The 26970-nt window shown below is 40.5% G+C and overlaps 1 protein-coding gene across 4 annotated transcripts in view; it reads left to right on the top strand.

The window, feature by feature from the left end:
- The first annotated feature begins 54 nt into the window (after positions 1-54).
- MOSMO (modulator of smoothened) overlaps positions 55-26970 on the top strand; it is a 31305-nt gene continuing 4389 nt past the window's right edge. The window contains exons 1-4 of one of the 4 annotated variants that reach the window (XM_088174384.1): positions 55-222; positions 5376-5495; positions 20572-20784; positions 21631-21737. In XM_088174384.1, the coding sequence (XP_088030510.1) occupies positions 117-222; positions 5376-5495; positions 20572-20784; positions 21631-21647 (456 nt within the window). In that variant the 5' untranslated portion in view covers positions 55-116 and the 3' untranslated portion in view covers positions 21648-21737. Of the gene's footprint in view, positions 223-5375; positions 5496-7717; positions 7788-20571; positions 20785-21630; positions 21738-26970 lie in introns of all 4 variants that reach the window. The other 3 variants (XM_088174382.1, XM_088174381.1, XM_014869233.2) reach the window with 3 other exon arrangements.

The following is a 26970-nucleotide window of genomic DNA, read 5'->3' as shown; positions in this document are numbered from 1 at the left end:
CCGCCGCCGAGCGCGGCGCGGGGCCCATGGAGCCGCGGCCGTGAGGCGCCCCCGGCCCGGGCCCGCTGTGGGAGCCGGGCGGAGGCCGGAGCCGGGTGCCGCCGGAGCCGGAGGAGATGGACAAACTGACCATCATCTCAGGATGCCTCTTCCTGGCTGCCGACATCTTCGCCATCGCCAGCCTGGCGAACCCGGACTGGATCAACACCGGCGAGTCCGCGGGTGAGGGCGGCCGGCGCGGGACCCGCCGGCAGCGTGCGGCAGGTGGCCGGGAGAGGGCTCCGGCATCGCCGGGGGGCTCGGGGGCGGGCGGGCTGCGGGGCTGCGGGGCTCGGGGCGGCGGTGGGGCTGGCGTCAGGCGCCCAAGGGAGGCCAGCCTGGGGGGCTGCTGGCCGCCGGGCCGACGAGAGCCTGGGCCGCGTCCCGGGGGCTCGTGGGGCTGCTCCCCCGGGGCGGCGGCGAGTGAAGCGGCCGGGGGGAGCCGGCGGGACCCCAGGCCCGGGCAGAGCTCCCGGCCGTGTCTCCCGGCCGTCTCGGCGGAGCCCGGTCTCCCGAGGGGTCCTGCAAAGCCCCCGATCCCGCTCTGGCTCTGGGAAGCTGAGAGCCAGGGCAGCATCCCTGCCTGTGCCTCCCAGGTGCCGTCACCTTGGACAGGGAATTGAGATCTGTCTCCGCTTAGTTTGCGGCAGGTTTGGAGTTTTTCGTACTACACTGACGTTTTCTTTGTTGCGGGGAAGTTCCTGCTTTCCTTCATCCTTTTTTTACCCCCCGAATCCTGCATGCTGATTTTTATCAGCTTTTAAGCCGAGATCCCATGTGTTTTTTATTTTAGAATGTGACATTGTTTTCTTTACAATAATAAGGATTTGGGCATCTGTCTTTTTACTAATGATGTAATTGTCTATGAACAATTTATTTCAGTCTGTTGATAAAGACCTGCATGTTCTGATCAGTGGAGCAGGGAGAGAGAACAGAGGAGGGCAGCTCTTTGATCTCGTGTCCCAGAGGAACCCAAAGCTGCCTGTCAGGAAGGGAAACCATCCTTACTGCAAACAGATTGAACTAACTTAACCACTTTGACTAGTCACAGGACCCGAGGGAGCAGCAGGAAGCTCTGTCAGGGGAGGTTTCATTGAGTATCAGAGGGTGATCGGGCACTGACCAGGCTCTCCAGGGCAGTGGTCACAGCCTTACGCCTGTGTGTGTTCAAGAAGTGTTTGGACAATGCTCTCAGGCACATGGTGTGGTTTTTGGGGCTGTCCTGTGCAGAAGCAGGACTTGGACTTGATGATCCCTCTAGGTCACTTTCAGCACAGGAGATTCTGTGATTTTTCCTAGACTTATAATTTCCAAGCAAACCACAGGTTAGTACAGAGAAAACTGGTCTGACTGTAAAGACCTCTGTCATAAATTCTGACAGAAGGCTTGAAAATTTTTCCTCATCTGGCTTGCATCTTCCATGCCTAATATTCAAGGCATATGAACGGTTGAACTGGTTCAAATTGTGTCATATTTCCTTTATTCTAATGAAGTAGAGTGTTAAAAGCTATTTGGGATTGGTGACTGTACTCTGACCACTACTTATGGCTTATTTGATTTGCTTCTAATTACCTAGTCTAGAACCTAGACTTTCCTACATGGTTCAGAGGAAAGGAACGAGTCCCTTCCAAAAGTGCAGCCTTCAGGAACTCCCTGGGTGACTTCACTGTTCCTGTAGCTAATTGTGGTGATTTTCCTGCCTAGGGCTAGATAAAATAGTTGGTTCTTTCCTCTTATAATTCCACCTAACAGCAGCGCTGTGGTAATGAGCCCGTTTTCAGGGGCTTAAAGTCAAATAAAATAGTACTAATTTCAAATATTTAAATACGTCTTTCTGAAGGCCTGCCTCACGTTAGCAGATCTTGTGCAATGTGTAAAATGTTGGATTCTCTCTGCATGTATAGAAAGGAGATAAGAAAAACTATTCTGAAAAAAGTGCTCATGGAAAAAACAGTCCTTTAGGAACTAAGTAGAGTCCATTACATTATTTTGTAAAGAAAAATGTTTTATATCTCTTTGTGATACAAGAATTGTCTCCTAAAATATTTTAAGCAGCAATCATTTCTTAGTTACTTAGTGGGTGATTACTTAAGAATCATTTGCCATTTCTGAGGTGCAACTAACAGTTTTAATTAGGCTACCAAACATGAAAGCTGTATGGATTTTTCTGAAGGACTTCACCAGTCAAAGAATGTTGTGACAGACCTAAGATTTTTTTTTCTGTGCTCTGTTTTGAAGCCAAATTGTTGTCTTTATAAAACCATAAAGGAGAACTAGCTGCTACCTTTAATGTAGATTTTTATTTACATAGGATTCAATGCATTATTTTAAGAGTTGTGCTTAAAAGCCATACAGATGTGTGTTTCTGGTTTCTTAGACCTTCTAAAATGAGCCGTTTGCCCAAACTGTAAAGAAGGGAAGTGTGGAGATGCCCATTGAACCAAGAACTTCCTGTAGTATTGAATTATGAGGTGAATACTTTTATGAGTGTCATTCATTACCCAGAGACTGCTGGGGAGAGATATGGCACAGGAGGGCACAGTCCTGATGGTAAAACCTGTCCCAGCTGCTGGTGACATTCAGGGACTCTCAGCAGATTTCTGTGCTTGGATCACATCCAAGGCATCCAGCTTCCATACGTGCCACTAAGAAGCAGGGGTTTTTTTGGAGCATCCTGTGCTCAGCTGGTGAAAGGAACTCTTTGGTAAAAGAAAATATTTCTTTGCTTTATCTCTGTGTTCTTAGGTTCATCTCCTGTGGGAATTATTCTAGATTCTGCTTCTACAAATCAGCCTAGTACCAGGAGGAAGGGGAGTAATGGTGTTTCTGTGCTTGGCTGCTGGCCTGGGGGTTCTGAAAGGCAGTGTGGAACAGCCTGGTCTCCTCAGTACTGCAGCTGTTTGAGGATGGCAGAGAGCAGAGGTCTTGGCAAACCTGGGAAGGCAGCACTCATTGGCTCATTCAGAGCTGTTTACAGCCACTAAGGTTGGCAACCTGGGCTTATGTTTCAGGAAGAAAAAAAATCTGTTCTGATTTGGATGCTAAACAATATGTACCTCTTACTCCAGAGACAGTGATGAGTTTCAGCTAAATTGGATAGCAACATAAATCACTGGCTTTAATGCTTCTCTGAAAAATCTAGATAGTTTTCAATATTTTTTTTAATCAATATAGAAGAGCTGACTAGTCTCCTAAATCCTAAAAGATAAGTTTTATAGTCATTTGAAAAATGTTGGCTGTAAAAATTTCTCCCCAGCAATTATCATCAAAGGATTGCAACAGATTATTGAAGGTCTCAGATGCTTATCTGTCTTTAGGCCAGAACTACACCTTTGTGAACAGGTTTCTGTTGGGCACTTATTCTTTATGTACTTTTGTAAGAATTATTCGTTAACTTGGTATCAGATATTTCATACATCTTTAAGATGGTAAAGGAAAGATGAAAATTAAATGGATTTTTCTAAACAGTGAGTCCTCAGTGAGGTTGTGTTATTCGTGCTGTGCAAATACAGAACACTGATAACTCCAATCTGAAAACCAGTGGCTGCTCAGTATTCTTGCACTGACTGCCTTTTCTTATCAAACTGACGCTCTGTGAGAAATAAGGACAGAGCTGGCTTTAATTTAAGCCAATGCCTAAAGTGCCACTGCTTTAAGTAGGAAGGAATTTTGCTCCTATATCTCTACACTTCTGCAAAGAACTTTATAAGCTGATAGTTTTGTATCCATATGTTCCTTTTTTTTTGTGTGGGATGGTCTTTAATGATTTTGATATTTTGTCTTCAGTAGGGGAGGAAGGGGGATAGAGGCAGCTCTAGCTGCAGCTCTCTTTTATAGGAAAAAGGGTATGAATAGTGTGCACAGTTGAAATTAGAGCTGTTAAAAGCTGTACATATGGGGAGGTTGACAACTTGGAATGCTTTTATGGGGTTTAGGATAGGTCAAGTAATTCAAGGGAATAATTTAATCAAGCAAAATCTCCCTTCAGAAAGCTAAGCTATCAGTTTGTTTATGTGGCTTAGTCATCCCTTCCTATGTAGCATGATTGTTCATTTGATTCCAATTTACAGAACAACGTGTACCCTTTTTATAGCAGTCATTAAGTTAACATGGATGTCAGGATTTAGGGGTGCTTAACTGATGGGGAACTCCTAAAGCAAGGATATATCACATCCTCCTATGCTGAGCCATAGGTCACCAGGAATGTTATGGCCAGGCCACTCAGCATGTGCCCAACAGAGCTGGCCTGGGCCATATTTGTGTTCAGCAGAGCTTCCAATTTCATCTTGCATCTATGACTAAAGGATCAAGGTCACTTGTGTTAGGAATTATGCTTTTCATTTAAACTGCTATCTGTATCTTGCTGTGCAGTAACAGTGTGAGAATGAATTATAGAGCTGGAATATGACATTTATTTAAGATTGTTTCTTTACCAGTGCTGCCTTTCTATGTATCTTCTAAAGTGTATGTATAGTTGTTGGGGTTTGCATACTCAGTTGCATTTTTATTTGTGAAGGATGATTTCAGATGCAGTGGTCTTACAGAAGAGCAGGCTCTGTGCAGCAGGCCATTCCTCCTGAGGCAGTTAACTCCCTGATCCTGTGGAATAAGTTATCTAGTACTTAGTGGAAAATTACTGATATTCAGTGTTATTCCTCTGCATGTCATAGCTCTTCCTGAGGAATTTTGTTTCACAGTTCCAACAGGAACTGTAGCTTTGTTGGGATCAGCTTAATCCTAACAAACTATCACAGGTAGTACAACCAAGCAATGATTCCTGGCTCCTTCTGAGCTTGAGACCACTGAAATATAGTTCTCTAATTGGAGCACTGACTGTACATGGAATAAACCCAAGATCACATGAAGGTGCTCAAATGAAACAGTACTTCTAAATAGAATGAACCAGATAAAGTAAATAAAGTATCCACAACTTAAAGAGGATGTAAACTTGAGTTCCAGCTGGCATTATTGTTCTAAATGAAGTTTTCTGCTCAAATAGCAGTGATATGTAAAAGTCAGTATATTACCAGTGACTTCTGCCCTTTAGGGCCTGTGCTGTGTTCATGTACAATGCTCCCCTGAGGACAAGTCATGGTATAGAGCAGCCATTGTGCTGTTCTCTGAAGGAGATACTGTTGTTTCTGTGATGTGTGGGTACTTGGCTTTTCAAAAACTGTCTGTAAAAGGGTTCTGGTGATCATTTGTTAAGCACCTTGCAATATACTCAAAAAACACAGTATGCATCTCCCAGCTCTTCTCAGTAGAAAGTGATGGGACATGATAGGAAGCAATTCTACAAAATTACTTTTCCTAATGTTTTTTGTGCTATCGTGTAGTGACTGTGACAGGAGAAGTTATTTGCCCTTTCATGAACCTGTTTGGATTGTATGCTGGGAATACAAAAAAAAGGAGGATGATACAGAGAATGAAGATTTATGTACCATCAGGTCCTAGAGGTGAGTGCTGAAAAGCAATCTCCAAAGCCATCTGAACATCAGAGTGTTAAAATTAGATTCTAAGACATAATTTTCAGGAGAACACATTTCTTTGATGGATGCTCCCAGGTGTGTGAGGAGAAGGGGAAGGTGGTGGTGGGTTGTGATGTGTTGTGTGTGTGCTGATACCACAGTGAGGGATGAGGACCTCCTGCTTCTAAGATGCAGGCAGTGCCAGCAGCAGTTGCATTTCAGAGATGTTGCCAATGCCTTAAAAACAACAATACCAAACCCAAACAAGAACAACATTCTGAACCCCATATAATCTGAATACTCTAATAAGAGCGGCCTATTAGTGGGTCTGCCTGGACAGGGAGGGTCAGTGTCATCTTTAAAAGGAACATTTCCATGTTACTTTGTGTCTGTAGATGTCTTTCAAGTGGATGTGAAAATGTGACAAAGCAGAGTGTTTGAATTGTGCTTGGGTTCTGTAATCGACCAGGCCTTAAGGCACAAGAAAAAATCAATAGAAAAGCATTGTTGTAATGAATTAATTTTGTGCTTACTCAACCACTCAGCATTTAAACATATGGAACTATTTTATGTGTAGGAAGAATCTCATGAAAGAGCTGTGTCAGCCTGGTTATTTGAGCCTGCCAGAGAAGACATGAGAGAGCCAATTGTTTTTGTCCATAGAGGAACTGATGTTTTACATCTGCTTTTTAACAAACACAAACTCATGCTGCTCCTGTTAGGTGCACGTTTTGTTTACTCTTTAGCATGTGAAGGTACAAAAGTGTTAGTTTGCCTTCCACCAAATCCTGTTGAATTCCTCACTCTCTAATTAGAGTTAGGTAAGAAATACCTGATTATAGAGTACAGATCTGGGAGCCAGTAACTTTCAAATCTAGCATCTGGCATGGCTGACTTTGGATGCTGGCAAGTTATTGTGGTAGTACCCCAGTTTCTTCCTCTGTAAAACAGAGGTGGTATCTTTATCACAGTAACTTCTATTAGCATTAGCAGCAAAGCTTTAATTTCATTTTGTTTTTAACTTTTGTTTCCTATCACAATTTCACTCTATTAAACTAAGGGGAACAATCACAGAATAACATGCATTTCATTTGTCTTTTCTAATAGTAGGTGCTTTGGATAAGGTACTAGAGTTTCAGATATTTGGAATAACCTTTTTATTTACTTACCAGCAGTGTGCACAGTTCCTACAGAACTAAATTCTATTCAGTATGTGCAGATACAGATTTGTTTTCTGTCCATCCTCAAGAAGCATGCAGCTGTAAAGCTGCTTTATACACAGATGGGTTGTGGGAAAGGTGCCTTGTTGAAACTTCACCTTTGTGGCTTTGGGAAGTTACTGAAGTTTCCTCTGTTTTTTAAAATAAATTCAGACCTGATTTGAGGTGTGTGCATTACATTTGTTGTCACAAACTTCCACCGAAATCAACACAAGAATAACTTAAATGTACGAGTCTCAAAAGTAAAGATTCAATAGGGTGTACTGCAAAACAAAGATTTAAAGTTGTCTGAAATAATAAAAAAAAGGAATCCTGTTAATGGCTGGGGCTTATTAAAAACATTTGTATCATTTAGTTTCCAGCCAGTACTTACATGTGAGCAGCATTATGTAAACTCCATTTGTACTTTTGCCAAAGCAAAGAAGATCAGTAGGTCAAACTTTTAAACTTGACCTACTTTTTTTTCATAGGTACTTCACAACAGCTCAACTTTTTCCCATTTATTTTCATGCAGTGCCATGCAGTGTGTAGGATTTTCATCTTAGGCAGGAGTTCTTCACCTCTTTCTTGAATCCTTTTCCAGCAGTGCTTGAGACCTTTGTATTTCAGAAGAATGTAACTGGAGTGACTCATGGATGAGGAAGTATATTGAACTTCACAGAGAATAAATGCTGCTGTCTATTTTAGAAACAGATACAAAATGATGTTTGTAGTATGGTGGAACAAATACGATGTGGAGGCTTTTTAATTCTTCTACAAAGTAGTTTGGGAAAACTATAAAATTATTTTAAAATTTTGTTTATACAATTCTGAATTTTAAAATAGTTTTCTTATTATCTAGTTGTAAGTTATTATTGTAATTCAGAGTGCCTATAGATTTATAATTGACAGAAGAGCCCTTATGCAGGAAAAAAGTTCTTTGATAATTTTTCAGCAATCCCCTTATATATGCTCCAGCTGCTTTGCTCAATTTCACTTTTCTTCCCCAAGCCTCTGACTGATGGAGATATACACAGATCTGAAAAACTGGAGCTATGGCCAAGAAGAGGATCTGTGCAGGGTATGTGTCTATTTTAAGGAGAAGGGAAACAAGCTAGACTAGCAAAGCACTCATATTGGCCTGATTCTCTAGGGATCTATATGGAATCAATGGTCATAGGTTGTATCCCTTCTCAGTGGGAAGCTTTTGGGTTTTTCCTATAATACCATATTTTATTTCCTGTCTGATGTATTGTCTTGTATACATATTTTAAATTTTCTAAGTTGAGTTGATGACAAGAGTTTGGTCTCTCTTGGGTACCCTAGGAAACATCTGATGGTGATGGTTTGTCTGTGGGATGGTCTAATCCAGTAGGAAATACTTCCTGCTAAGAGTGTGAGGTTCAAAATTCACAAAGTGTGTAAAGCCTGGTTCTTGTCTTTTAGCAAAACATACTCAGTCTGTTACATCTGGGTCCTTGGGATGATCTAAAATGCTCCCTTGTGAGGGCATGGAAAGCCTCCAGTGATTCACTGCAGTGCTCTAAGCAACAGTTGGCTGCTACCCAAAAACCTCATGGTAGCTGCAGTTCTATGCCATAAATTACAAAGCACTTTGGGATCATTAAGGATGACAGTCTCTCGAGGTGTAGTGATTAATTCCCCACTTGGATGTTTAAATACTTGTCCAGTTGAAGACAGTTCACATTAGGCCTTGAACTCACTTGATGGTGAGCAGTTCTTTGTGCCACTGTTTGCACACTGCATGGGGAGGGCTGGGCTCTCTCTGAGCTTGGTACGTCCAAGAATTTACTGATCAAATGACAGTGTTCATGGACAGTAAAGTCAGGTAGGTTATTTCTGCAGTGCTCATCATGATGCCAGCTTCCCAGTTTGTATTCTCACAGTTCTTATTCCTGGGCTTTCTTTTGCCCAGGTTCTTGTGTGGTTTCCACTCCTCTTGCTGTGACTACTTTCTGCTATTAGCAGCAATGTAGTTTAGTTGTATTTTAAGGAATAGATGTGGGATCAGAACAGGACAACTGATCATTCAGTGTACCTCAGAACTGCTTTGCTGTGAGTACTTCAGAAGGGTTGCTTTGAACCTACATTCTTTGTACATTTCTCAAATTTATGGCATATATACTAATTTCTGCAATAAAATCGTTGTATACACGGAATTGAGAGGGAACATGTCTTCATTGATAAGCAGAGCAAATGTACAAATAAGGAGGCATGGTTTCATCTGTGACTTCATCAGTGTGAGCTTAATGTATCAAACATTAACAAACTCTAATTGTAATGTCTTTATACCAAGGTCAAGTGAAGAAAACCCATGAAGGGTTGTCATGGGCTTCAAATTTCCTGAAGGATGGCTTTTGTGTAGTAGGTAACTCGTTTGACTTGAAAATTTGTTTTGATATATTCGGTCTTCTCTATACAAAATAGAAATACTCTGAATTGAGCAATGAGAGCTATCTTTTCTCATAGACTGTAATCCAGAAATATTCCCACGGTCAGTGGCAGTGTCAGCTCCAGAACTGCAACAGTGGAAGAATCTGATTTCCTTTCTTGTAGAGCAGAAAAGGCACTGCTGCTTTCTCTGTGCCTGTTGATGTGAGGAGCATTGTAGGCATTCCATGCAATGGGGGAAGAGTAGTCACAAGGATGAAGAAAGAACTTTTATATTTTCCTTAGGTTGAATTGCATTCTGAAATGACTTGTGCACCTAAATTAATGCGTTAATGATGTGCTCTCCGTCATAGAAACTCGTGGGAAGAAGCATGTTTCACTTTGTTTTTTAAACCCACACTTAATTCAATTTAAAAACTATGCAACAAGACTGTACAGGAAACCTGAAGAGAATGAAAGGCCAGGAATTTCCAATTTGGTCCCATAAATTCTTTCAGTGGAGTATTACTGGGTCACTCAGCAATTTCAAGAAGCACCCTGAAGCTTAATGCATGAAAAATGGTAGTTTTGGAAAAATGGAAGTAGCAGTTGCTGTTTCACAAACAGAAGTCTGTTGATTTATGCCCAGTGTAACCTGAAGTAAATGTTCTCTGTAAGTAGATGTTCAGTAAGATGAAGTTGGTGATAAGAACAGAGGATCTCCTGGTTGTTTATATAAAATCTAAAATTAGAGTGAATGTTTCAGAATGTCAATATAACAACTGTATAAACATCTGTTAACAGATACATTCTTTGGAGCACTATATAACATTTGGTTTCTTTTCAAGAACTGTTCTACTTGCTCAGAAAGGACTGAGTCTTGCTGTTTCAATAAAATCGTATTTTACTTCAGTGAAGTGCAAATTTAACTGTTCAGGAACGGTCTGTCTTCTCTTTTTTTTTTTTTTTTTTCCTAGTAGAAGAGAACTCTTCAGACTCTCACAGTCTATTTTTGTAGATGCCAATTTGTGATAAGGGAGAAAGTGTTATCACCACACAGACAGCACCTGTTAATTGCCTAAATAATTCAGGCTTAAATTATGCAGGCTTCTAAAACAAGGACTTGCCTTAGCAAAAGCAATAAGAAAATATGTACTTCAGGATAAATATGAATGTGCTTTCTGCATTCCTATTCTTCTTTGTTTTTAATGTTTTTGATGTAACGTGAACAGCAAGTAAATGCCTACATTTGAGAATTATTACTGCAGAAGAAGATTGGGGTTTGGTTTGGTTTATTTTCCAGTTTGCCTTTTATATTGGTGGGGGCTTAAAATGTAAATGAGCCAGGAAACTGTGCTAGAAGTCCTGAAGGACAACTTGTATGTGGTTAAGCTATATCTCAGTCTGTCTTTCAGCACATGAAGTGTTACCTTTAGATAATAAAGTCTTGGCTCTGTACCTAATCCCTATTGGAAGTGCAGTTTAACCTGTATTCCCAGTTGTTACAAGCATGTCACACAGATTTGGCAACAGTTAAAAAGCACCTTTAGGAATAAAAACTAAGGTTAAGTTTTATTTTACTTGAAATATTATTCTACTTGCAATGAAATACAGCACCTGTTTGCCCAAAGAATGTTCTTCAGTTGATAAAACTGCCTTATGAAAAAAGCAATTCTAGTGGACAAAGACAAGATCTTGTATATCCCCAGCAAGTACAGTGGTGGTAACCTGTGTGTTCAAGGAAAGACTTGCAAGACCAGAAATGTGCTTAATCTTTTCCATTTTTCTAGTGGTTTTAATGAAGGATTACTTCTACCTGCAAACCTCCCTTCTCATGTCCTCATTGCTATAAATACAATCCTGCCATCAGTTATGTGATGCAAAGAAACTGTCACAATTGTTAGTACACTTGGTTTGGGATATAAATGTTTTGTTCTTTATTTAGTGTAGTCTGTTTGTTGTACTTTCAGATAATCTGGGCCTAAAATATTCTGTCAGTAGTGAACCAAGAGAAAGTTATGCTCAGGTGTAGGCAAACATTTAAGCTCATAAGGTGTATTTAGGCTGAATGTTTGCAGAACAGACGCTGAAACTTTGCAAATGTGTTTCTAACCATATAAATGCCAAAATGCATTTCAACACTTCTCTTTTTACCTTCATCACTGGGTGATTCATGAGGCCCTGGAAGAGCCAGATCAGTGGGTGTCCTTGGAGCATGTCTGATGCAAGCCGAGATCAGTGCAAAGCACAACAGACAGAGGAAGATGATCCTTATTCCTCAATGAATTTAATTTGTTAAAATGCACAAACAGTCTTGAAGTCAGAGCCAGGACCTGAAGTCTCCCCTTACATTGAATGCCTTTGTCACTATGTTGGAGAAATTGCTTTAGACTGTAACCAGAAACATTGATCCTTATTTTCTCTCCATGAATAAGAGGTAGGGTACTTTAGTTGGTGTGGTTTGGGAATTTTGGTGTATCCATCCTGATCTGCTTGAGCACATCTAATAAATTTGTAACTCAGCTAACTTGGGGAAATGATGCTTTTGGATATCCCGGAGTTAAAAATGGAGGGCTCTGAAGTTCAGTTATTGCCAGCCTGTGAACAGACCATCTTATAAGACAGCTGTGTGGAAGGTGATCTACTGCACTGAATTTCTGTGTGGTTCTGGTTGTGTTGTACCACGTGGCAAGCCCTGGTGCTGCCATTCCTGTCCCAGCCTGGCCACCTCGTGTGGCCACCTCACATCTGGCTCCTGTTGTGATGCAGCCTCAGGGACCTGCACATCACCCATAGAGCTGTGGGTGCTGAGCACTTCTCAGAAGGCTGGGGTAGGGTCGTGTGGTGTATTGAATAAAGAGACATCATTTTACTGCTCTGTCTGAAGCCAAATATAACTAACTGTTAAAAAGAACACAAGCTCATCAGATGTTAAATGGCAGAACAGCTGTGGGTGTCATAGCTTGTGGCTTTCAGCTGAACATATGGCGTAAAATGGTGTGGCTGGCTCCAAAAATCACTTTTAAATATTGACACTGCCTTTGATGGTTTTTTTCTTAGTCAGTGAATTCTGTCAGTTTTGAGTAGCTCTACTTTGGTTGGAGGAAAAATGAAAATAACTGGATTCTCTGTTTGTGTTTTAAACTAAATAAAATATTGCTTTCTTATTTTAGGAAAGTTCTGTCTTTTTTTTCCAGGCCCTTGCCACTTCAGAAACTGTAAAGATTCTAGTTACTGACAAAACTATTCTATTGTGAAAATGCTTATAGTGTTAGAAAATAAACAATCAGAAGGATGCAGCTTATTAGAGATCCTTTTAACCAACATTTAATTAATGCTGTTTTCTGAAGTAGGAATGAATACCTTCTTCTGAAGGAAAGAATACCTTCAGCACAGGCAGATTTCTTGGCTCTGATATGTGAGAACACACAGCCTTTGTTGTGTTGGGGGAGTTGTTCCTGCACTAGTGCCTGAGGGTAGCTCTTAGAGAGTCTGGTGGTCCACCTAAAAAAAAAAAATTAAAAAAAAAGAGGGGTTGCAAAATTTAAAAAACATTAAGCAAACTCAATACACAAGCAGCAGGGCATTGAAAGTTACTAGAATTCAGAAATAAACTCACTTTTTTTTGGTCCAAATGTCTGCAATTTAGGCATGTCTTTGAACTAATGTATCATAATGATTGTCATCTGTAGTAATAAAATTCTCTAATATGTGTAAGTCTTTCCCAATAGATGGCCCCTGATTTTTTTTTCTCTTTGGGAAAGGAAGAGGGAGGGAGAAGACTGTGGGTTTTGTGGAGGGGGGATTTGGTTTGCATTAGGCATGATACAAACACAGAATTGGAAAATTTTGAGGCAACTTGGCACCAGATGTTATTCAGCAGCAAGGCAGGCTTTTCTGCCTGCTGCCACAACTCTTTTGACATTGGCTTTAGACTTAAAAATTTGTAATTCTTCTCTTTAAAAGTCAGTAAGATTTCTAAGGAGTGCCAAAAATGGTACCTAATAGGTTCCATTTTCTGGAAATTAGATTGTTAAATATAATTAAAGGTAGGTTCCTCATAGCTAACATAAGCTGTGTTTGAAGCCAGAGATAGTACCTCACCTATTTGAATATTTTTGCAAATACTTTGTTCCTGAAGCAAGTAAACATCCTTTATATCTCTAGAGCAAGAAGGACGATGCATTTCAAAGTTGATTTGAAAGGAAGAGACCATCAGATTTGAGAGAAGGGGATAAATGGATTAGAAAAGAAATAACGGATTGTATAATATAATCTTACAACAAGGACTCTTACTACAAGGCTCTTAAAAGAGGCCCTCTAGATATAGCAGGGACTTGATAAGCAAATTTAGATCTGTATTAACAACTGACTTTTTAATATTGTATAAATATTTTTAGCTATTTGCTTCATATTGATAGAAATCCAGTTAGTGTATGACTTGATCTTGCATTGGGCTTTCTTCAAAGTGAGAAACTCCAAAGCTTTTTTCCCAGGGTTATGATACCTATTAGATAATTGGAGAGACAAATTGGAGTGAAGGCCAAAAGCATAAGATTTGGCATACAAAAGGCAGGCAAGATAATTTATAATCTGTTGTTCTGAACTATTCTATGTTCTGTGCCTTTGCAGCTGAACCTCTGTTACTCTTTTCAACCTTCCTGTAGATCATCCTTTAACATTTATAAACCTTATTTTAGTGAGTCTTGGTTTCCTGTTAATCTGCTACCTGAACAATGTACTGGAACATCCGCAGTGAAAGAATCAATCTGTTCTGCTACATCCTGAATACCGTACTTGCATGGTAACCTCAAAGTTATTTTAGCAGCATAAGTCCTAAAGAGCATCTACTCAGACTACCTCCATTCCTCACAAAGAATTAATTATTTTTGTAAGAGCTGTACCAGGGATTGTATTCTCATACTTGATTAGAGACTGGCAGTTGATATTATCTTATATTTTGATTCTTTTATATACCCTTTATACCTGTCTAGATATAAATCAGTTACTGTGTTGTCCTACAATGACTGAAGCACAAATGTGGAAGACAAGGTGTTCAGCTTGCTTATAGTTACTTATTTGCAGTTAATTATGTGTCTGTGCTGTTTTAAAAAATGCTCTGATATGATGCTATTTGAGACTAAACTTTTAAAGATTGCTTTAGTGGGTCAAGGTTGAAAATTGAGATGAGGACTATAATTTACAAGGCTAAAACTGTGAAAAGTTGTAGATACAGAGCTATTCTGTGAGCTATGTCTGTGGACCTCGTTCAGTGGGACCTGACATCCAGAGACCCCATGATTCTCTTTGACTCTTACAACATGGGCCTTGCCATACAGGATCTGCTGGTCTTCCCCAGCACTGTTAGTTCTTTTTTCCTCTTTGGTTTTGCAAACCAGCAGGATGTTGTTATTTTTATCCCCTTCACATCAGAGGTGGTGCTTATCCTACAAAAGCATAACTTTTCCCCTAACCTTCTGCATTGCTTATTCTGAGCATGGCTAATCTCATAAAAGGGTACAGGGCCTGATTTCTAATAGAGTTTTGCCCTGGAATAAGTAGAATTAACTGTATGGAGTACCTCCAAGACCGTGGTAAGGAATGATCAGTACTGTCAGTTCCCTGGATTTTGGGACAGGCAGAAGGGAGAGCCCTCTGTTTCCAAGGAACTACTACCTAGACTAGAGATTCATAAAAGTTTTGCACAAAACAAAGCACATATGAATAAGCCTAAAGAAGTCATTCTCTCTTCCCCTTTTGTATAGCAGCATCACTTCAAGTGCCTGTTGCAGGAAAATAAATTCCATATGTAAGAATGGGAAACATCCCATTTCAACTGCCAAATTCCTTTGATGACTTTGAAAATCTTCTTCTTGGAACTCCCTCCTCCTTGTTTCCTGTATGGGTAGGTGCATTGGAACTATTCTTTCCATGCTGTGTTGTTTTGTTCCTCTCAGAAATGCCTCGGCTACACTTTGCTTACATTGAAAGCAGTCTTCTGTCACAAAACTTGGTTGCAGGCAAGGAGCAGCAAATATGTTAAAGGCAAGCTGGCCAATGCCAACTTGATGGTTATCTTTAACACTGGTGCATAGAATTAGTCTGCCATGACCAAATCACTGTGTTTTCTTTAGGCTTTTCAAGTTTCCACTTGGATTGGCAGCAAGCTACAGCTTTGCTCATTACTGGAGCCTGTTGCTCTTAAGTGGACCTACATTTTTTCCCATTCAAGTTTATCAGCTGAATAGAACTTAAAAATTTTCTGAAACCAAGCTGTCCTTGAGAGGACAGTGAGAGTTACTGAGAATGGCTTAACTGAGCTGCCCTTAACTTCACATATGTCATTCTCTGGCATGTGACTGTTACCTAACAGCAGCAATGAATGTTTTAGTGTGCCCGAATAACAGAGCTTCATGTACTGTGCTCATTACTAAAACATAAAACTTAGCAGTGTCCTTGCCACACTGTCAGTGCTCTTAAGATTTATGTCACCAGCACCTCATTAAGAAACCTAAACTGTGCTTTTCACTTAGCAAATACAGTTTAACTAATCGACAGTACACTAAAGGAAAGTATCTCTTTTGAGCAGAAACTGTCAGACTCTGCCAGTCACAACTGGCATTTCCAGCAGCACCAGGACAATCTCATCATCAATCTCTCCATCTCATCAGGACAAAGAGGGAGGAAGAGCAGGTGGTTCTCTGTGGGCATGTTTTAACCCCTTCATAAGATATATTGGCCTGTAATACTTATTTAGTTTTAGTATTGAGCATTTTGCTAAGGATATGGTTGATGTATGGGAGGTAGAAGTAAGGAAGCTGTTGTCAAGGAATATAAGGGGTTGCAGATGCATTTAAATCCAAAAAAGAGCATTTTGTCTAAAATGATGGTAAAGACTAAACTCATTTTCAAGTTGGGACAGTAGGGGAGTGCAGAGGAGGAGCAGGTACCCCAGGCTGAGCAAGAGCAGGTCTGAGGGTTTGTGCCTTGGAGGTTCATGTGCCAGCAGAGCTGCTGAGCTCTAGGACCTTCTAACATTTGAGCCCCACCTCATTCACTGCATCTTGCTTTTACCACATTAGTTGTTTCTTGTGCTGTGGTAAGCTCCTCGTGGCAGTGGCACCTCTCCTGTGTCCATCTGTCACACTTGATCCTGCATGTCCTGGCACTCAGATAACAGATGAACAGCGAACATCTGAGTGGCCATTACTATGCTGCTGCTTTCCAGCCGTGCTATTGCTGTGCCACTTTTAATAATTCACAAGTGATGTAGAGGAGGGGGAGTTAAAGGGCTGCAGCAATCTTTGTTTCTCTCTGTAGGGTGTGATTCCTCCTTGGTGGCTCTGTAGTTACCAGGGAAACAGGAGAGGGATGGCAGAGCACCGCGGGGCTGGAGGGGGACTCGGGGGTCGGCTCCCTGGCAGCTGCATGTCTGCACCAGGGGGAAAATGAGGGCTTGCCTTTCCTTGGTTTGGTGCCTTTCCCCCTCTTTTCCTCAATGGTTTTGTGAAACTTAATTGTTAAATAGGTGATGCTCCCCAGCGTTGGTGTGTTTATTGAAGAGCCTTTTTGTCATTGACTCTAATAAAAATATGCAGTGTTGAAAAATGAGCATTACTGGTGGTTTTGAGGAGTTGGATGATCACAAAATCTTTCTCTGAAATTAACTGGAGCCCTGGTTATACACAGGTTGTTATTACTGAGAGGTTTTATAATATGTTAGAAATGCTTTGGCACTTCAGGGAATAGATTTACTGGAAAAGACTAAGGACCACTTCAGTAAGGACCATTTACTCAGTGCAGCATTCTCTGATTTGATAAAGGTCGAATTTCATTTTTAGTAATTAGCATATCTATCCTAATCACCTCCTGCTCTAGCTGTACTGCCCTGAATAATGGCAGTCTCGAAAGCTCTGGGGACAGAGGCAGGTGGGAGCAGGGGCAGCCCCTGCACCTCGGGGTTGTCACTGTGGCTCCCAGGGCTGAGCTGTGCGGGCAGGGGGAGGTGGCTGGGCAGCTGTGTTTGCTCCACTGCAGATGTTTAGGGCTGGATCCATCTTTCAGCTGCCTAATCTACTGGCATTAGCTGTGCTGTTTGTTCCATACCTGTGTTAGGTGCTTAGATTTTCAGCAATTATTCTGAAGTAGTTCTGAGAGGACGACTTAAAACCTTTTACTTACAGATCTCGATGGAACTTGGTGATTGGTTTGAGATGAGTTGTTGAGCTGTTCTCTAACTGCAGGCAGAAGGACTCTCTGCAATTTCATATCCCTGTCCCTCTTTTCATTGATAGACTAGATAAGAGGAAACAAGATTTTCTGTAACAAGTTTGTTTGCAACTCCCTGGAAACTGTTTGGTTGATTGCTTCAGAATGGGACCAACAGAAAAAAATAACATATAAACATGCTCTTCTTTTGAATTTCATGGCAAATAAATACTGTTTTTCCACACCAGAGACTTCTTTTGAAGTCTGAATTCAACAGATTTGTCACTATGGAATGAACCCTGAGGTTTCATTTCCTTGTGCCCAGTTTATGCACACAACTGAGGTATTCCTGTGTAGTCAACTTGAACTTTAACTGAATTTATGAGTGCATAATGAGGTTGATTTTCCACTTACCTTTGTGAAACCTTCAGAAATGGTACACAGACCTCTTGCCCTCCATTTGGCTCCCTAGAGGCTGCACACTCAAGGTTCAAAATCTTAAATATGGAGTATATCTACTTCAGATTTGTAACCCATAAAGCAGAGTTAAGAAGAAATACTGAGTACGTGCTAACAAGATCTTAACCGTAAAGCTCAGTATATTTCCTTAAAAATGTCAGATTCTGAAATTTAATTGCTGACACTTTAAAACTCTGATGTAAAAAAAAAACAAAAACAAAACAAAACAACCCACTAGAGTGAAATGTTACACTTGGGAACCAGAAGTGATGTTTAGGAAGCCATCCTATGAATAGTTTCTTGCAGCTGTCTGTGTGTATTAAGAAGGAATGATACTGTGGTACTCCCAATTCAGAGATATTTTTCTCATTTTCTTCATTTTCAGTTCTGGGTTTTTTTATTTGGGTGGGTTGTGGTTTTTTGGTTTTTTTTTTTTTAGTCACCTTTGGGAGTAGTAGATGTTGATAGTAAGAGAAATTGCATTAAAAATAGTTCAGGATGGAGTTTTCTGTTTCTCTAGTATGGCACTTATGGGCTTAGCTTTGGTTCTCTCTGAGTCTGACATGGTAAATGTGCACTTGTTAATTGAAAAATATCTTTAATATAAACTGCAAATTGCATCTACAAAATGAAATAGTTGTCTCTCACTAATATGTGCTCATTTACAGCAGCTGTTTTTCAGTTTCAGTTAAGACACAAAATGGAAACAAGTTCAGCAGAGTGACTCTTATCACTGCTACTTTCTCCAAAGTTAAAAATGCACTAAATTATTGCCACTGAAGTCAGGAGAGGTCTTTGAATTCAGAAAACATCTATTGAGTGTATGATGTCATTTTTATGAAGTCATTCTTTGATTAGAATTGCAGTTTAGAAGAAACTGACTTCTGCTGTAAGGATAGTAAAATTGTTGTTAAATCCTGGTCTTGCAGAGTGATTGGGATTAGTTTCCTGTCCTATGATGCTGCAGTGAATAGCCTCTTTATCCCCAAACTGCAGGAAACTGCTCAGTGTTTTGTACGAGGTTCTGCAGTGTGTGTGTTCCAGGGAGCTTGACTTTTAAGGACACAGGCACATCTCCCCTCTGCTCCAGCAGCTGATGTGCAATGAAAACATTGCAAGTTATGGAAGAGAAGCAGTTCATGTAGAACTGTACTGTGCAGGTGTAGAGCTGGGCAGGATTGCTTGTGTAACCCTGGCTCAGGTTTATGTGATCCTGGTGCACAGCAATGGTGTGATGCTGTGTATCTGGAGTGGAAAATGCCAACTTTATTGGTTTTGTAATTGTTCAGTTTTTAGCTGAAACTTCATCCCTGAATCTTTCAGTCGATGGATGTGTAATTAAAAGGATATATTTGGATAAGACTGAAATTTTGTAGCCTCAACAAATGTTGCAAGAATACTTCAACAGAACTGATTCAGTAATGGTTTCACATTTGGTTCTTCTAATCCCCTGGGATATGAAGCAGTACATTTAATAAAACTCTAAACATCTAATAAAACATGATATGCTGCCTCCTAGCCCAACAATTCTAAGCTCAGAAGCTGATTCTGCTGGTAGTCATTGCTGAGGTGTGAGCAGAGAGGACCTGTAGAAATTGGCTCCAGGGTGCCAGAAGGTGCATGGTAGAACTGGTTATTCTTTTGACTATTGGCTTTCTCCTTTTTTAAATGCTTTTTCTTTCCTCATAAAAGAGGCTAGAAAGTATGACAGATGTTTCTCCCTCCAAAGGAGATACTAAACCTAAGCTTCCCAGTCTTACTGTAATTATGTCTAAGTTATCCTCTTTTTATTTGAAACAGGTCAACTGAAACAATATTTACTTCAAGTAATTTGTGGAGAAAGATGTTGACTCTAATGCTGTCCACTGTTAGGTTTTGTTCCTAGTATAGATAAAGGATAATTGTGATTATTTAGGATAACAGTTCAGAAGAAAAGACAAAATTGAGAAATCTAGAACTTAATATTTAAGAGACACTGGAAGAAATGGATCTTAATCTTGCAAGTTAAATTGGGGTTAGAAAGATAACTTCATTATTAAAGCTCACTAAAAGCTTCTTTATGAGTCTCAAAAGCACTGACTGAAAAGATATTATTATTAAACAGAAAAAACATAATTTTGATTAAATCTTCATGGCTCCTGTACCAATCTTATCCTTTTTCTAGGGTCTTTTTGATAGATCTTTTGTGTAGATATCCCAGTTTCTGTGTGTAGTAACTCTTGCTAGTAATCAAAAGGATTGATCAGTCTTGCATGGAGGGACTCTTTTTAATGAGTTACTGTCAAGAAGTGGGTGTTTTTTTAATGTTTTAAAAATCATACATGAATCAAATGCAGTTTCTGCTGCAAGAGTCAGAGGCTTAAAGCCATATTTACAGATGAGGGAGAAAGATATTAGACAATTAAAAGCATTTTAGAGCATACAGCTTGTTTTGTTAGACTATAAAAGTACTTCATCTTGCACAGATGAGGGAGTGATCCTCTATGCAAGTCAGCTACCACATTAGCAGATATTGGCAGGCTTTATTACAAGTGCTTTATCCCTTTGATTAGACCTTGATTGCCACTCAGGAACCAGATAGAGCTTGCAGCCATCTCACTTCAGCTTGTGCAAGCGTGTGATGAAGGAACATGAAGATAGATGTTTATAGCATAGCCCCCATCCTTCCTCCGTGTTTGAAAGGCTTACTAAGGTTCATCAAAGAAAGAATCCCTTACTTTGGGACCATTCTGAGCTGTGGTTTGCAATTGAGCGCCCCTCAGAGAGGATTTTGAAAGTTTACTTGCCTCTCTGCTGTGTATTTTCAGGTGCTCTCACAGTTGGCCTTGTGCGACAGTGTCAAACCATCCATGGACGTGACAGGACCTGTATTCCTCCACGGCTGCCTCCCGAGTGGGTCACTACGTTATTTTTCATCATAATGGGAATCATTTCACTAACTGTCACATGTGGTTTGCTGGTGGCTTCCCACTGGCGAAGAGAAGCTACTAAGTATGCCCGCTGGATAGCTTTCACTGGAAGTAAGTGACCTCAACTGCACAGTTGACCTGTATGCAGGGTAAACTGGTGGAGTCTGAAATAACACCACAGTGTTGGAAAGGAGCAAGGGCTTAGGGCTCCTGCTATGCAAAGCATTCCTTCTCTTTGAATACCACATCTGAGGGAAAAGTAAGTCTTCAGAAATAAAGGGGTTGGTGTCTTTAGTGACTGTAATTGAGAGGGAATAATGGTGTGAAAGAAAGGAAGGCCTGATCCCTTTACCTTCCTTGGGCAGTGCCATTAATTGACCTAAGAAAATGAGCAGGGATAGAAGAGGCCAGTCCTGACTTGAGTGGCTGTAGTATTTCATACTTCCCCACTCCCATGTAGGCAGGACTTAATCATAGTAGCTTGCAATTACTGAAAATTCCCTCTCTGAGGCAGAAGAGGCAGTTGGTACATCTGAGCTAACCTGTCCCTTACTCAGGTGTCTTGTGAATACCTCCTTCAGGCTTGAGGCTGGTTCAGCTCTGCTTCATGCTCACAGCAGCTGCTTTATTCAGAGTGTCTGCATCCTAATTGCCTATGCAGGAGGATTGCCCACTGCAGAGCATCTGCTGTGCTTCACAGCACCAAGACTTCTGCTTCCAGCAGTGACCTGCAGCCGTGCTTTAGCTGGAGGGAGGAGTACCAGTGCTTTTCTGCCTCCCTCCACAGTGCTCTGCATGAGCACCAGTGTAACTCCTCCCAGCCGAGCCTTCTCCAGCAGCCCTGTGTTTGCACACAGGGAAACATATCCTATGGCTACTTCAGTGCAAAGAAAAAAAACAGGTACAATGAGCAAGGGGAATAACTTTCAAACTTCCTTTTCTTGGTGTGTGTTACAGGCTTAGCCCAACTGTGAAATGGTGCCTTAATGGTGGGGATGACAGCATGAAAAAACTCAAAACCTGAGGGCTTTTAAATTGACTTGAATTATGACAAACCACTAAAGGTAGTGTGAACACTAACTAGAAAATGCAAGTTTGTGGTATACATGGGCATAAATAAAGTTTAATGGAACTCTGTGACATCTAATGATATCTAATACAAGTTAGATTTAACCTTGTTTTTGGGAAGGGAATAATACTAAAAAGTGCTCAGATTCAACAAAGGTACTTCACTGAGGCACTTGAACAATCAAAGCCATCTTTCTGACAACGTTGCTACACAGCATATTAAATTAATAGTGCAGCTCTTGCAGACAATGGAGCTATTGAAATGCTGTATCCATTGTGATTGACTTGCATTTATTTTCCGGTGAATGATTAAAATAGCAGACCTGAGTATTACTGAATATTCCATCCCAACTTTTCCAGTGCACCTGTTTATCTGTACATATTTCATGTGTATCTAATATATGCATGGGTAAGGGGGGGGGGGGTTAAAATAAGAATGCAGTATAAAATTAAAATGTTGACAGTGAGCTGGAGTCAAAGCTCTTGGGTAAAGAGGGGAGTTTGAGTTCTAGAGATCAATGTTTTTCTTTAATATCTCAAATCATCACATCCCTGCAGCTTTAGTTTTCTACAGCTGTGATGATTAGTTCAGCCAAAAAGTGTGGTACCCTAAAGCTTTTTTGTTTTGGGTTTTTTCTCTAGAGATTTCTTCAGACTTGCAACAAGTTCGTTATTATACGTCTCAGTATAGAAGGACATTTTTATTTCAGCACTTGTCTTCTTGGTATGAGATGTTTAATAATGAAACACACTAATTTGTTCTTTTGCAAGTCAGAATTATTCATAATTCTATTAAGATATGATCTCTGCGTTGCTGAAATTATAAAATTCAATGTCTTAGGTATTCATCTCCAATACATACAACTCTGTGACCTTTGCATTCCTGTTAACAAAGATGATGAGGAATTTTATCTCTGAACTCACTTGTTAGGAAAATTAATTTTGAAAAATAGAATGAATGGAAAGAAGAATTCTAGATTTTTCATAAAGTTGTGGAGAGTGACTTCTGTGGTTTGTTGGATGCAAGACAAATTAGTAACGTATTTGTAGGTTAGTATTAGGAAATATGCAGCCATGTGGAATCAACTTGGAATACCTAGAGCAGATCCTTCCTGTGAAGTGCCAGTGCTGTTTAGATGAAAACGTGTAACTCATTAGAAGGGGGTAGGGAAGACTTCATATTTGTATTGCATCTCATCTGCAAGTGATTTCAAGACTCAGTGGGCTCTGAGGCTGCTAGCAGATATTCTTCTCACAGAACTCTCTGAACACAACTCAGGACATGCTATCCAGGGCAGGCAGGGAAGTCTGCTGGGGCTTCCAAGGGAAGCTCTGGGACTGGCAGCTCCATTCCTTCAAGTGCAAGAGAGTGTGGAGTAAATATCTGAGGCAAAGGAATCCTTTTGCTCAGTCTTTTCCTTACAACTCTGAGGGCAGCAAGGAAAGCTTGGTAAGAGGTGACTTTTGCCCAGTTCATGCTGGAATTTATATATAGTTGTATAACTTATATTTTTCATGGAATTTTTGGTTGTAATCTTGTCATCTTGGACGACTCTAGGTGTTTTCAAGTACATACCTAGAGGCAATTTTTTTCATCTGCATACCTATAAATTTGGCTTTTTGCTGAGAGTGGTCTTGTTTATCTTGTTTAGCTAAGAGACATGAAGAAGACAGAAGTTTAATCTGTCAGTTCTCTTTCTTCTATATACTTCTGAAGGGATACACCCCAGAGGGTATTTACAAGCATAGCAGTTGCCTCATTCCCCAGTTGTTGGTGGGTTTACTGCACAGAAAATTATCCTTCTGACGTCTCTGCAAACAGCTTTGTGGAGAGGAGAGATACTGCTGTCCTCCAGGTCATACTGCATGAGAGACAAAAGTCTCATGCAGGTAAATGTGAAGGTTTTCCTTCATTTTTTGTAGAGAAGAGTCTTTCAGGAATCAGTGTTCCTACTGATGAGTTAGGTATTGTCACTGGGCATAGATACCATCAACACTATCACTGGTGTTTCAGCAGTACCACATTCATACCATGTAATAATGGAGAGTAGGTTCCTTGTTGGTGTTCCTCTGTGCACTGTCCAGGTTTTGTGTGATTCTTCAATGAACAGGGTGTTACAAACCCAGAGCTTTGCCTCGTGTGCAGGTAGCAAGCAAAGCTCTGATGAGCTGTTCCTTTGCTTATATACCAGAACTGCCTTTTGCCATCCCAGCTTCTGTACCATCTCATCACTAGTTAGTTATACTGGGACATAGTGACACAAGTTGGTAGCCAAAAAGTGACCTGGCTTTGCTGTTTTTCCACATCTCTGACACTGCTCCTGTTTTGTTACCTCTGCTTCAGATTTATGTAAATCTCTTGCCTTTTCAGGGTGCTTGTTTTCTATCTTCCAATTGGTAAGATAGGATGTGGTGAAGGTGTGGAAATCTCAAATATGGTCATACTCTTGGTCCTTCAGGCAGATACTGTTAAGTTCTGTAAATAGAAACAATGTCCAGATCTTATTCCCCATGGAGGCCACATAGGTGATCTCATGTATGTTACTGCAATTTTGGCTATTGCAGGAATTCAGAGCTCCCTCAAGATCTGTTTACATCGTACAGATCCAGGTCTCTTACCATCTGCTTCAACTAGAAAGGGAATTAATTCTGTGTCTGCTACTACTGAATGAGGTGCTTCTCTGAGATGTGTCAAGGGAGAACATGCTAGACAGAAAAATTGTACTTCTGCCTTTTTCCCAGCAGTTACCAGAGAGTCTGGATTTGGTTTGGGGTTTTTTTTTCTGAGGATTTAAAAGTTCATGAGCAGTAACGGGCTGCTTTTTGGAATGCAAGTAAAAATGGAGCAGGATAATCACATCCTTAACTAACAGTATCTATCCTGTGAATATCTGTCTCTGGTGTTCCCCAGTGAATAAAGTGCTTCTTGAGTTATTAAAGATTTGTACCCGGTGCTGCTTTCTATGTTATGTGTCTCTACAGAAGCAAGCAGATATTACAGTGAGCCCTCTAAAGACTAAACCTTTTTTGAAGACCAGATTTCTTTTCAAGTTGTCATTAGAGACTCAAAACAATTTCAAGCTGAAGAATTACAAGAACTAGTTGAGTTTTTTGACAGCCACCATTCACATGCAGACTAGAAAGCTCTTCTATGCTTACATAGAGCTGTTCAAAAAACACATACCTATGCTTTCCTCAGATGGACTCAGATGTTTGAGATACAATTAAAATAAGGAAGCATTTTTTTAGGGATTAGATTGTGTAATGTGGAATTTCATGGACCAATAATTGTATAAATTAAAACTTTCTTCGTTGTTTAATGTCTAACGTCTGGTGGCTGGGTCTTTGGTTCTGTTCTAATAGATGGCCTAACGAGGTGGCACTGAGCAGGAATGTGGCAGCTGTGCAGTTGCCAGATGTTTTCTGGTTGTGCTCTTTCCCTTCCCCTTTGAAGAATCACCCGGCGGTGCGGGCACAGTGCGAGTGAGACACGAGCCCCCTCCAGTGGAACATCTGGGTTTTCCTGCTCGACACTGGCAGCTGAAGAAACGATCCTGGTGCCGGCTGCTCTTGGCTTAAGGTGTTGTGAAAGCTGCTTTATGTGTTGTGGAAGGCAAGCAGCAGCTGATGTTCTGATGTGGATTATGGTTTATGAAAGCATCATTCTTTGTTTGTGCCCAGGTCCTACTTGGACACTCTCTGAATTCAGATTCATCATGCCCAGTATCTTCTAGAATATGAGTGTTTTTTTCCTCAAAGCTGAGGCCTGTGCTATGGAAATCATAAGCACTAATATATAAAATACGTTGCTAAACTGTTCGTCTTGGATATACATGGAGTCATTAAAAAATTGAAAAAGCACTGTAGCTGGATAAACTGGAGCATCTCTGTTCAGTGAGGAAGAGCAGTAGTGAAGCTACATTAAAAAATATCGATGCTGCTCCAGCCGATTGTTTCCTCATTTGTAAAGACTAGAAACTTGTTCTGTGATGCCAAAGGGGACAGGCAAGCTCCTGACTTTATTTCACATACCTTGGAAACAAAAGCAGCTGCAGCACGTCTTGCAGGGGAGCTGGTGATTAAGGTGATGGCTGTTAGTGTTGCCAGTGGTTTTTGATGTTGCTTGTTTGACTTATAAGGAAGCTCAAGTAGGGAACAGCATCCCCAGGGTTTCCCGTTGCAGTGGTGGAGAACAGGAGGAGACAAGGACAGCACCCGTGTCCCTTACTAACAAACTAAAAGCAGCAGCCTGTGTTAACTAGAGAAAGCTGAAAAAATCAGCGTATGATGCACTTTGTTCAGGCAGGAACATTGTCACTTGGCTTGAATTTTCTTTTTTGTGTGTGGCGAGGTTATAAGCAGAGTTTGAGGACTAGGAGAGGCTTCAGTGTGAGCTGTGCTTCATGTTAGAGGATGTTGGTATGTGGATTTGTGGGGCTGGTGAGAGAACAGAGCAGGTTCACCTCCTCTCTCCCCCCAGATCTAATTAGATTTAGTTGAATTATAGGTATTGTGGTGCCATGTTCCACTCACAATAAATAGTGTCTGAAATGACAATACATAGAAATGAAATAAGAGTAAAGCACTAAGACTTGACTGAACTAGTAGAATCAGATAAAATTCTGTTTTATTCTGATTTTAAAACCCCATTGTATATTCTTGCATATACAATCAAACCAGTTCAAAAGCTAATGCTTTTTGTTGTGAAGATTATCTTGCCTCTCAGAGGAGCCATATTTAGAAGTCATTCCCTTGACTGAGACAGTAGAGCCTGCACAGCTACATCCAAACTAAACAGGCTTAGTTTTCCAAAGGCGTGCTACAGAAACTCTGAAGTTGTCCAGGAAACAACGCTGAATGTTCTCTCCTGGATTTGATCAGGGTATTGAAATGTGCTGTGAGGAATCTTGGCCACTATTGATACTTGAAGGCCTGTGAAATCTGTAATGTAATTCTTTAACAGGAGTTCTGTATTTCTTGTACTTTCACACAGTCATTTGCAAGAACAAAACATAAACGTAAGTTTGAAGTGAAATAAGAGCCCTCATTGCTTGATCACTTTGTTCACAGAGTCTGAATTTAGTTTTTCACTACGAAGCTTGAATTAAACTGAGTTGGAAAACTCTCATTTCATTGTATTACAATGGGAAATTCTAAGGATATTTCATTATCTAAGGAAACGTTCATATAACGTTAGGAAACTGATATCTTTTCATCTTAAAAGAAACT

Source organism: Sturnus vulgaris, chromosome 16 (genome assembly GCF_052056855.1).
Source record: "Sturnus vulgaris isolate bStuVul1 chromosome 16, bStuVul1.hap1, whole genome shotgun sequence".
NCBI lineage: Eukaryota > Metazoa > Chordata > Aves > Passeriformes > Sturnidae > Sturnus > Sturnus vulgaris.
The sequence above is the reverse complement of the archived record's forward strand: the minus strand, read 5'-3'. Positions and strand labels throughout refer to the sequence as shown.